Consider the following 12,001-nt stretch of genomic DNA (forward strand, 5'->3'; position numbering starts at 1 on the left):
CTTTTGAGGGTCAGCAACTGTTTAGTTTGGGTCAGCCCTCCCTCCTTCTGGTTCATTCCTCCTTTTTGGACACCTGTTCTCCACATGGACGATGACCACAGTCCAAGTGGTTGAGTCTTGGACGGGCACAGCAGACTGCGAAAGTGCCTTGCATCCATTTTCCACCTCGCTCAGCCCACAGCCCTGGGCACGGTCCCTGCTCGGTATCTGCTGCAGGTGTCCTGGTAAAGCAAGTGCTCTGGGGCTGTTCAAAACAAATCATTGAGGGCTGGTAGCACAAATCCATCAGCATAGAAGCAGTGGATTTTTTTATTGCAGCACCCGTATTTAAGCTGACAGCTGATGGCACTGTTGTCACCAGAAACAACCTCTAGGTGCAGCCGGCTCTAATGGCAGGATGACTTTGAAGGGGACACAGAAGAAATGACGGTGAAGGATGTCACTCTTCTGGCTTAACGTGCTCCTGTGATGCAGGCAGGTGGCTGCAATGCAGTGTGAGGATCTGTGTGCAATAAATAAGCACTTGATCCAAGCCATGGATGTGTTTATAAGTACAGGGCTTTAGGGAGATCCCAGCACTCACAATAGCTTGGATGTTGTCAAATGACTGAGTGTTTTCATTTAGCAGAGTGAATATTGTTCCTTAAAGGTAAACAGTCTTTTTTTTTTTCAATGTCTGAGTCAGGACAGCTATAAAATACTTAAAGATGGCCCTATTCTCACTTTTCCTAGGTGGGCTATAAGACTGCGCAGAAATCATGATAATGTCCTCTGACTTGCACATCAAAAAGCAGGAAACGCTAGTTTTATCAAGGTCTTTCATAAAACCTTTTTAATGCAAGGAAGTCGGAGGGAACTGCTGTTGCTTTGTCCCGCGGCGCTTTGATGAGGTTTGATATACAGCGTGTCAGGCGATTTCGCATGCGTGCACATGGCCGGGCAGCTGCGGCCGGCGACGGGCTGTGCTGAGGTTTGCTGGCTGGAGGGCGGTGGCGGAGTTATGCGGGGAACACGGTAGGAAATGAGGGGAGTGGTGCCAGTCCCCAAAGCGCCTGCGTTCGCTGACGGAGATCAAAACTCCCGCTTTGGAAAAAAGCGTTGCGCCGAGGCAACAGCCGCCTCCTTCCCAACTGTCCAGGAAATTAAAACAGAGCTTTAGCTTTGCAGTAGGTTATTTTAATGTGAAGTGAGTTAGTGCTGGGCAAGGTTGCTTGAAATTGTACATACGTTGCTTTACTTACAAATTCAATTGTGCAAAGCTTCAGTTGGAAAATCAAAGGCGAGCATGATGCTGGGAAGGTCTGGTGATGGTTCAGACCAGTAAGAAGGTGATAATAAACCGTTGCTTTAAAACCTTTTCTTAGTGCCCAGGGGTATTTCCCTTCCTTTTCCAGAAGATCAGTGGGTGACGCTGTTGTCTGTGAGTGTTATTTCAGGAGGAGGAGTGTGCAATAGAAACAGTTCATCTGTGAAATAGTACACGTGTGACCAGGCTGCCTGGTGTTTCGTGCTTTATATCAATATCAACTGAGAGGCATTAGAGAGCTCTTAAAGGTTTGTCCAGGAGTTGCTTTTGCCTTTACTTAACGTCATACAGAAGCCAGTTTGCACCAGAATTCTTTTAAGAATGGGGAATTTGTGAAAAGTACAATCCATAATTATTAAATCTGGAATGCAGCAGTTTCGAGTCCTGATGAAGGACCTATCAAATGGCTGCCATGTGGTTGCAAGAGCAGATCTCTTGGCATTGAACAACAGAAGTCGCACTTAAACTTTGCCATAGATTTTTTTTCTGTTAAACTGTGGCTGCTTCTTTGCTGGGGAATATCTCTGGATGAGCCTTGATTAGCATTTTCAGACACAGTTAACAGCTGTGGACTTCTCTTGTTTTGGATACTTGACTATCCTAAGGTCTTCACTGGCTCTGCAAAGAAGAAACACACACACAACAAACGAATAGTAACTGTGGGTTGGTTTTGAGTCCAAGTTTTTTGCCCAGTGGGAATTGAATCAAGCATCATACCTACCACAATAAAAGGTTTAATAACTTCATAAAGGGCAAGGGGACAGTTTTAGCTTTTCAGAGGACAGTCTTCTCAATGTGAGAGAAGTAACCCAGTTGAAGAAGCCGTTTCCCTGTTCTTGGGAGGAAAATACCTCCTAGAAAATAAGACCATTAAGCAAGGAGAGGGCATTTGTCTTGCTCTCCCCATTTTTTCATTCACCTTTTCCCCTGCCCTGGCTGCTGGAGCAGTTTTAAATCTCTAAAAATAAATGGGAAAAGCATTATCCTTCGTTGCTGAAGGGAAAGCTGGAGTTATTGTCTGTTGGTCACCATAGGTGCATCTGTCTATGCCGACGCAAAGGTGAACTGGATCCCCTGGTAGTTTTGCAAACCGAAGGGCAACTCTCTCCTGGGCGGTAGAAGAGCTTGCATCCGAAAACAAGCCTTATGTGCACTTAGTTTGGGCGTTAGTTTTCTGTATAGCAAGCCTCAAGTCGGCAGAGCGCTGCGGAACAATTGTATTTCTTTATTTAAAACAGCTGTGCTGATCAAAGCGTGGTCTCAGCGGTGTGTGCTACCGCTGATAGAAGAGTGTGCTCCCTGACTGATACCGCTGGATCTCCGGGAGCTCTAACAGAGATGTAGGTCTGGTGGCAAAACCACCTTCTTGCTGGCCCAAGGAATCACCTCTTTATTTCACCCCCACGGGCTGGAGTAGCCTGTGCTGGCAGCAGTGTGGGTGTGGAGGTGGGAACTGCGTCCAAACCAGCACTTGGCCATTACAGTCCTGCAAGGCAACTCCAGCAGCATCACGCTGCTCATACCGGTTTCATAGACAGGATTTTGCAGGTAGATCCACGCCACAGAGCTTTTTTTCCAGTATTACTGGAGATGGACTTAGAGGAATAACTGGAGAAGGACTTTCTAGCAAAACCAAGTCCCAAGTTTCTTATTAACTGTGATTAGTTCTTTGGTATTTTATTGCTGTTAACAGCTAGTAACAAAGGCAGCACTACCATTGTGAGGGTGGAATGTAGGTTAGAGCAAAACAGAAATCATCAATGTGCCATTTGCATTTACAACATAAAAGCAGCCAAGCCCAGAAAGACACCTGCTTGTTATGTGCATTTATATTGAACATTTTGGGGGGAGGCTTTCTGTGTCATTTTTCTCACTCAAAGTCTCAATACCAGCAGTGTGCTTTTGCTGTCACCTTTTTGCATAAAGAGCAAAGGAAAGAAGGCAGCATCAAAAAGCCTACATTTTAATACCCAACTATGAGCCTTACTGGTAACCTCAAGGCAATTTTTATTTTTTAAGATTAGCTGACAGATCAAATGTTGCTCTGCCCCGGCAAGACTAGCCCAGCAGCTGGTGACAGGCATGGATGGTGACTGAAGTTATAGTCATGCTGAGTGTGGCTTTACAGCAGTGTTTTGCTGTTTCTCTGTACCAGAATTAGGCTGCTTACTCTTTGGGTACAGATTTTTTCAGTTAAGACTTAATAAATACACTGGATTAGGTATTTAGAAGAATTAAAAAGCTACGCCTTGCATTTCTTTAGAGGAAAACCAAAAGTGTGGCTCTTACCATATTTTTAAGTCCTTTCTATTCGCACATTGTTTTAATAGTGAAAACTTTGCAAAGATGTAGATCCAAGTGACAGTTCATAAAGACCCATTGTGAAAACAGCCTTATTTTTGTGGTCTGTGGAATAGTGTCTCTTCATAGTCTACATCAGTGGCTGCAGCGGGTTCTTTAGGAGCAGCCCCTGTGCTGAGCAGCTGCTGAGCCCGGTGGAGCCGCAGCATTTTGAGTGTGGAGCAGCATCAGGCAGGAGGATGCTGCACAGAGTGTCGCAAGAGCACTTAGAAAGTCTGTCTATTTTGGATATTCGACTAAAGATGGGTAATAGGAACCAAGGGAGAGGGGTGGAGGCATGATACAGCAGAGCCATTTGCTAAACCGTGCTTAATGCTTGGACTTAACTTGAGATAAGATTCATTCAGTGTTTGTCTCTCTCTCTCCAGCTTGACCCTCTTCCAGAAAAGGTTTTCCAGCAGAGGGCAAACGCTAATGCGGTGCATTCAATGGAGAAAGTAATCGAGATACACAGTGAGTATAGCCCCATTCACCCAGCTGGTTCCCTCTTGGATTACTCTGTGGGACACCCGTTTGACTTCTCCATCGTCCCAGCAACTCTGTGTTCCCTCATCCTAGCTTATGGGTGGTCACTGCACTGAGAACTGGATTCATGTAGCCACAAGCTGGTCTTACTGGGCATCCAGCAGCAGATCAAGCGATGCGTGGGGCACAGGGAAACACTTGGGCACTTGAGGAGGAATTAGTATTGAACCCTCTAAAATCTCTGTAAAGGACAGGCTGTCTTGCACTTAGAGTGTGGCCTTATCTCTTCAAAAGCAATTCAAATATCTGCAATTAATGTAAGTCTCATCAGGTGTTGTGGCATGCATTAGTTAAGAGTGGATAGGGGTGAAAGTTAAACTGAGTATTGCATAAAGTTGCTAATATTGTGGGTTTATTTAGCTGGGGAGGTTAAAGTCATTGTGATTGGAGCTTTCCTGGAAACATTCTTGGGTGATGGAGTGAAGGACTGGCTCACATGGGAATCCCACTGCCAGGTCCTGGCATCTTCCTCCTTCAGATGTTTGGGGGCTGGAGCAGCATCCCTGTGAGGACAGGCTGGGAGAGTTGGGGTTGTTCAGCCTGGAGAAGAAGACACCTTACAGCAGCTTTCCAGTGAATAAAGAGGACCTGTAGGAGAGCTGGAGAGGGACTTTTTACAAGAGCATGTAGTGACAGGACAAGGGGTAATGGCTTTAAAGTGAAAAGGGGTAGATCTAGATTAGATGGAAGGAAGGAATTCTTCGCTGTAAAGGTGCTGAGGCACTGGAACAGGCTGCCCAGAGAAAATGCGGATGCCCCATCCCTGCAAGTATTCAAGGCCAAGCTGGATGGGGCTTTGAGTGGAAGGTGTCCCTGCCCACAGCAGGGCTGTTGGAACTAGACGTATGATTCTATGAAAACCAAAGGGGCTCATCTCCATTTTACTGAGTGAAAATGGAGCTTAAAAGATGCCAAAGTATTTTTTTCCCTGAAAATGCCCAGTGGCTTTAGAAGTTTGAATTACATTTCCAAAACTGCTCTGTAGAGTGAGTATTTGGCTCTGATGGGACATCTCAGCAGCACTTTTAGCCAGCCAGAGTTGTTTTTTTAAATAAGCACAGCAAATTAAAATGGACTTCGAGTAAGACCCTCAGATCTGCTGCCTAACACAGGAGAAGCAAAGATGTTTGAAAACAAGTCTCTCCTCCCCATCTGCTGGTCTCACGGTGCAGATCCTGGCTTTGAAGCTTTGCTTCGGCTTCTTGGGTACCAGCAAATTCAGTGTGTCGTGCCTGAGGGCCCAGGGAACATCCTTCATTATCTCCCTCTGAAGCCTTCTTTGTGCTCTTTTCCCTGGAAAAGGTTGTTTGGCATGGCAAACTGCAGACATAAAAAATAAATATGACTTAGACTGCCTTCTTTAGTCTTAGGTGATTTACTCACCAAAGGATAGCAAGAACCTGGCAGTCCAAATCTGGAATAGACCGTTCCCTCTTGCACATTTTTCCTTAGGTCTAGAAGTTTCTGAGGATTTTGAAGTGAAAAAGGAAGCGTAATTATTTTTTTAGCACCTAAGTGTCTGTTTCCTTTCATCAGAGCAAAGGGATACTGAACACCTCTGTGCAGCTTGGATCCTCACCTCCAGCTCTCCTCATACATTTGTCCTTTTAAAACTACAGTTTCCACCTCCCGCCTTTCTTCCCTAGCCAAAGAAGAGTGTATTTCATTGCAAGACAGGGATTCAGCCCCAGTTTGACATCCTAGTTGTCCTTAAGGTGCCTGCTTATCAATGCCCTCGGTACCTTTTGGTATTTAAAAATTTTGATTTCAAACTTAGCTCTTCAAGACAGCAGCATCTATTAATGCCATAGTGTCGCATGTAAGTCACCAGGGTCTGTGTGGCCTCGCCTCACAAGCCAGGGCTCCCTTGGCACGTCTTCCCAGGATCCCGGTTCCACCCGTAGTTCCATCCACAGCCCTGGGACCTCGAGATGGTCCTTTAAGTGAGAGGGGGCACGGATCAAGGTTGCATGTTGCATAAGCACGGTGAGTCTTCTGCAGACAGGTCTTGGCTATCTGCTGGGCCTGGGAGAGCAGGAACGTGGTGCTGGACCCATTACAGTGCATGTGTCCTAATTGCCTCTTCTCTCCCCAGGCAAGTATTGGCATTCACTCCAGCGTTACTCCTCCACGGTGGGGTACTCCCTGGTTGAGGCGCAGAAGTGCGAGAATGAGGAGGCGGAGACGGTAACAGCCATGGCGTCCCTGTCAGTGGGCGTGAAGGCAGCTGAGAAGAGGTGAGTTGCTTTCCTTCCCATTTATCATCACATCTCAGAGCGTGCCCGGGCTGGAGGAGCTGCGCTGGGCAGCTTTTTGGGTTAATCCTCTCCTTGTAACCATTGCATGGACATTGCCCACATCTCCTGCCCTCTGCGGGTTTTGCACTGACCTCCTGGGCTCCTGGAGAACAGCAGTGCCATGAACCTCACCTGTTACCTTAGCATGGTGCACGCTGTGCCAGATCCCTCTGCTCCAACCGCAGCTGAATGTGGGTTTGGACTGTGAGAAGAAATTGAGTTTTGCTGCAAAAAAATGTTAAATTTGCACAAGTGAAAGCAGGTTGTCTAAAAACTTCTCTTTATGGCAAGTTTTAGTTGCAGGCGAGTCAGCTGAGCACAACTATACCTGGGTGGGAAGGTGATGGGAATGTAAGGCATGAGACTGAGCACCACAAATTGTCCAACTCTGTCGTACTTAACAATCTTCTCTCTCTTTCCACCTTCCCATCCTACCTGGCCATGAAATCACTCAGACCCGATGATGAACCCATGGAAGAGGAACCTCCCCTGTAGCATTCACCTTCAAGCTGGAGTTCTGTTTGTTCGTCTTCGTCTTGAAGCTCTGCCAAGAAGCTTTCTCTTGTTACTCCTGTGTCCTGTCATGGTTTTTTCCAGAATACGGAAGGACAACCAGGTGTAAAACAAAGCAACCGAAAAATATCTCGCTCATATCTATATGCGTCTACAGTATATATTTGCTGAAAAAGAAAAATGCCGGTGAAGAGCAGTAAAGGACTGACAATGCTGGGCACTCTTCCTCTGATCCTCACTGGGAGCAGAAAGGGGAACGACGCCCGTCAAGTCTTTGGCAAAGTTGCCAAAAGAAAAAATCATCAAAGATTCAACGACACATACGAGAATAAAACAAATAAACCTTAACATAGAACTGGTGCTTACAATTTGATTACCCACAATTCAGCAATCTCCGCTTGAACCACTCGACCCATCTTGTAGTTTCATTTCTTGGACTTTTTAAATGGCTCTTGCCTGCCTGTGAGTCAACGACATTCTTGTCGAAACCAGAACAATGGGAGATGGTGCATTTTTAACGGGGAGGGACAGGGAAAGAGGGACTGGTCTTACATCTAAAGGAAAGGGAAAGAGAAGGGGGGAAATGGTAGCCCAGATGGAGTCGGCTTTATTGTCTCCAAAGCCATCTGAAGATGAGTTTGTGCCTTTTTTTTTAATTGATGGATTTGGTGCAGCTGGATTTTCTGAAGTTTGAGGAACAATGCCTTAAGTAAACAAACAAACAAACAAAAAAAGTAAAAAAAAAAAAAAAATAATAATAAAATAAAAGAACACAGCAGTTCGTGAATATTTTTCCTCTGATTGGGAAAGCCAAGAACTGCCATCAGGAAGGAAGACTTTTGGCTTGTGCTGGCATGATGGTGGGAAGCAGGCATGAGCTGAACAGAGCGTCTCCAAAAACTGTCTACAAGTTTGGATTTGTTTTGTTTTCTTTCATTGCTGTTTCAAAAAAAAAAAAGGAAAAAAAAGGAAAAAAAATAAAAAAGGAAAAAAAAATTAAGGTAGTTGCCAAGAAAGTGGCAAATACTGTTGGGTCTTTGAAATTCAACCATTTTTCAAATTTTCAAATGTTTTCTCACTTCTACATTACGTAGTAATTGAACTTATCAATTTGGTTGTTGAAGCATGTATTAGACACAAATGCAGGTTTAAGACTGGAATGCTTTTTATTAAAAGCAACTAGCATGAGATATTGCTTAAATTGTTAGGTATAAATATATATATGTGTATAATGTATATTCCAAATGTATTCCAAGCTTAGAAACCGGATTCCTATGAATTATTGATAAAAATATTTATGATGCATTTATAGAAAAATATACGTAATAAATGCACACTATAACAGTAGCCATTGGAAGCTCCCTAGGGACAGATTTGCGAATTGGAACGTAAAAGGTGCTTTTGGAAAAGGATCCAGGTTGAAACTTGAGGACTTTTCAGACAACAGGTTGGGAAGTTTTTCAGAAAGCCAACACGTTAGCCACTGGGCAACTACCCTAAACATTTGTATTTTAATTTAAGGTTTTTAGTTTTGATCCTTTTCTAACAAAAAAAAGAAAAAAAAAGAGTTTTTTATAGCGAAGACTATGAATTTGCTGTTAATTTTTATATCGATATTTCACAAAACCCTCAAGAAGCCTTGTTTGTGTGACTCTGACATTTATTTTCTATTTGGCAGGTTTCGTTTCCAAACGGCAATAGCGTCTAAACCTTTTTTTCCTCCCACTTTTCTTGCTTGTACATTATTTTCCTTTGTTGTCGTGTTTTCTTTTCCTTAAGTCTTTTGTACAGTGAGCAGCTTTCTGCAGACATAAGGAACTGTGGCAGGTTGTCAAGAGTTTTATTTTTCGGACAGGGTGCGTTTTTAACGAGGAGGAGGGAACGCAATGGGCTCTTTTGTATAATGATAACCGCCGACTGTATATTTCCTCCGTTCTGTTATAGTAGCTATGTAAAGAAAATAAGGAGTTTTCTTACCTTTGACACAGTAGTATCGCAATGGGCGATGTCTTTGTCCTCCGCGCGGATCGTAGCGAGGATTCCGGGCGGCCGCAGCAGCCGCCCACCCTTGGGAAGGCTCGTCGGACACTCGCTGGCGTTTTTCTCTCCGCCGGACAGACGGACACGTGCACACACCTCTCCGCATCCTCTTCCTCCCTCTCTTTCTCTCCTCTCCTTCTTCCCGTCGCGGGCAGGGTTGGAGAACTTTTCCCAAAGGTGATTTTTTTACCCCTCCCGCCCCGAGGAGCCAGATGGGTGGGAGAACAGCAAAGTCCTGCCGGGAGGAGCCGGAGCAGCTCGGAGGAAACCGGATTGACACGGGTGCCTTCTTACCGCAGCGTAGGATAGCGCACGCTTCCTCCAACAACAACCAAGGGTAGCTTATTTTTGATTATTTTTAATTCTTATTTTTATCCTGTTACGGTGACGACTGACGGGGTCGCTTGCGGTAACTTATTTTATTCCAGTTCTCAAAGCGGCCGTTTTCATTCCATGCAGGACTCGCTCGCTGGAGGAATTTGAAGCGTAATCGTTCGCGTGAGCAAATGCAAGAGGTTTTTGTTTTTATTCCTCGGTTTATAATGCAATTTAAAAACCAGACACTACTGTATTTGAGTTTAGCAAACCCAAGTACGCATTAAAATTAAGAATAGCTTCGGTCACATAGGACCATCCTCAGCATATCCTAAAAATAATCTTCCCGTGTGAAAACACGATGTACCTGGAGATGTTGTGGTCTGTTTTTTGTTTTGTTTTGGGTTTTTTTTTTTACACCAACCACTTTGCTGCTGTGATCTAAAATTAATTTGGCTGCCGAATCTGGTGACTGACTTTCAGTTTTCCTTTTGCCGTGTACACGCTGTGGGCGGTAACCGCGCTTCCACGATCGCTTCTGTTGTCAGCTCCTCCCTGGCGGGGTTTTGCATTTCTCCTCTCAGTTGTGGCAAAGCCTTTTACTTCATTTTTGTGTTCCTGAGAGCTGCTGGCTGGCCGTGCTGAGCCGGTTTCTTTGCTAAAAATCGGAGGAGCTTGTCGGGATGCTGCCTTCGTTTTACAGCGTTTCGCTCAGCTTTCCGCCAGGGACGGCAGGATTTGTCCCAAGACATCGGAGCTCGTCTCCTCTAAACTCCCGGTGACGTGGATTCATTTTGCAGCAGCTCCCCGGGCGAGGCGGGGATGCCCTTTGGGGGCGAAAGAGCCCTCGTTTTGAGGCTCGTTGGGGTTTTTTTCCACGTTTTGAGCCGTTAGCTTCTTCATTTCAGATGTCTCTGCCATAGGGCGGGAGCCCGGGATGGTCCTGCATCCCAGCGCGGTGCTGCCCAGGGCATCCTTCACACCTGCTTGGAAAGAAAGGAGCATCTTTAAATCCTCTTTACAGAGAAGCGAGGCCCAGTTTGCAGTACACAAGTAACCATTGGGTTTTTTTGTTGGGTTTTCTTTTTTTAATCGTTTTGGTTTGGTTTTCGATACAAAACATTCCTTTTTTTTTTTATTAGTCGCAGTCATGTATTCATTCCATTCTTCCTTTTTGTAAACTTTTTTGGGCCCACATCTTTTATGGGCATTGATATATATAAATATATATATAAATATATATGAATATATTTTTTTAAGTTTCCTACACCTTGAGGTTGCATGGTCTGTAAGGTTGGCATGTCTTTATATTGTATACAGATTTTGCACGCCAAACTTGGCAGCTTTGAAAATGAAAAAAAAAAAAACAATTGTGGTTTGGGGGTTGGTTTTTTTTTTGGGTTGATTTTGTTTTGTTTTGGGTTTTTTTTTTGTTTGTTTTGTTCCGTTTTCCTCTCGTGGCATTTGCGGAGACGAAAGGTTGGGACGTTGTTGTCACACACACGCACGCACCCACAGAGCTGCACACTAAGGAAGGAGAGTGGGAACATTTTTCACGTCTTACTGAACTTCATAAGAAATTGTGCTTTTTATTGTTAAAAAAGAAAAAAAGAGTAAATAAAAAGGACTACTTAAACATTTCTCATTTTAAGAAGACGTTTATCTAGCACTTGTGACTTACCAATAATAGAGTTTATTGTATTTATGTGGAAACAGTGTTTTTAGGGAAACTACGCAGAACACACAAAGTAAACTGCCTGTGTCATCATTAATTTTTCTTGTTTTCCTTTTAATTTGGGTTGGTATTCTGTTTTGATTTCTCGGCTGGGTGGGGAGGTTGGATGCAACCCTTCGTCAACACATGTAGTTGTTAATTCTAAGGAGATGAATGACGAGGACTTTAAAGAGTTAACTCTTCAGCACAGCTGCGTTAACTTTTTTAAAATTACTTTTACATGATGTATTATTGCTTGGTTTCACTTTAAACAGTCGTGTACTGTGCAACACTGTGGTTTAAAACGAGACTTTACATCAAAAGGAAAACATGTTTCTTCATTGTCATGAAGTTGAGCTCGTTCTCAGCTCATCTTCACTTTGTCTTTGATATTGATGAAAAAGTATCCTATTGAAAGAAAATAAATTAACACTTTTCTGTGCTCCATAGTGGAGGCGCTATTTTCCAATTTATGAGGATGACAAACTTATATATATAATATATATATAAAAGTGGGGGGGGAGGGGTTGAAACATTATTCACCCAAGAGCTTATTACAGATATGTAGTATCAAAAAGTTGTAACTATATTATATTCTACTTTATACCTATACATGCTCAGTATGACGTCACCATTGGTAGCAGCTACCGGTTTACGCTGTAATTTAGACACAATTTCACTCTTATTGTATGGACCCTACTTTAAGTGATGGTAGCATTCTTTGTGCTAAATTTTCTGACGGTCCTTTCTTTTACTTGGTGGAGTTGGAATATTTTTGTTTCTCATTCTTGTTTTTGTTTGGGGCTCTTTGGTTTTGTTTTCTCTTTTATCTTTTTTTTTTTAATTTTATTTTTACTGGCCAATGGTGTCTTTCTCTGACAGTACCAACTTCAATTTCAACTTTATTAGGAGTCCAGTATTTTGTACCAC

The 12,001-nt window shown here is 43.7% G+C and overlaps 1 protein-coding gene across 1 annotated transcript in view; it reads left to right on the plus strand.

Annotated features, from left to right (window-relative positions):
• HDAC4 (histone deacetylase 4) overlaps positions 1-7,148 on the plus strand; it is a 227,995-nt gene extending 220,847 nt beyond the window's left edge. Inside the window, 3 exon segments of the mRNA XM_080347184.1 lie at positions 4,036-4,120; positions 6,288-6,429; positions 6,945-7,148. Coding sequence (XP_080203310.1) covers positions 4,036-4,120; positions 6,288-6,429; positions 6,945-6,984 — 267 coding nt within the window. The 3' untranslated portion in view covers positions 6,985-7,148.
• The last annotated feature ends 4,853 nt before the right edge of the window (positions 7,149-12,001 follow it).

The sequence above is a fragment of the Nesoenas mayeri genome, assembly GCF_963082525.1.
Source record: "Nesoenas mayeri genome assembly, chromosome: 6".
Lineage (NCBI taxonomy): Eukaryota > Metazoa > Chordata > Aves > Columbiformes > Columbidae > Nesoenas > Nesoenas mayeri.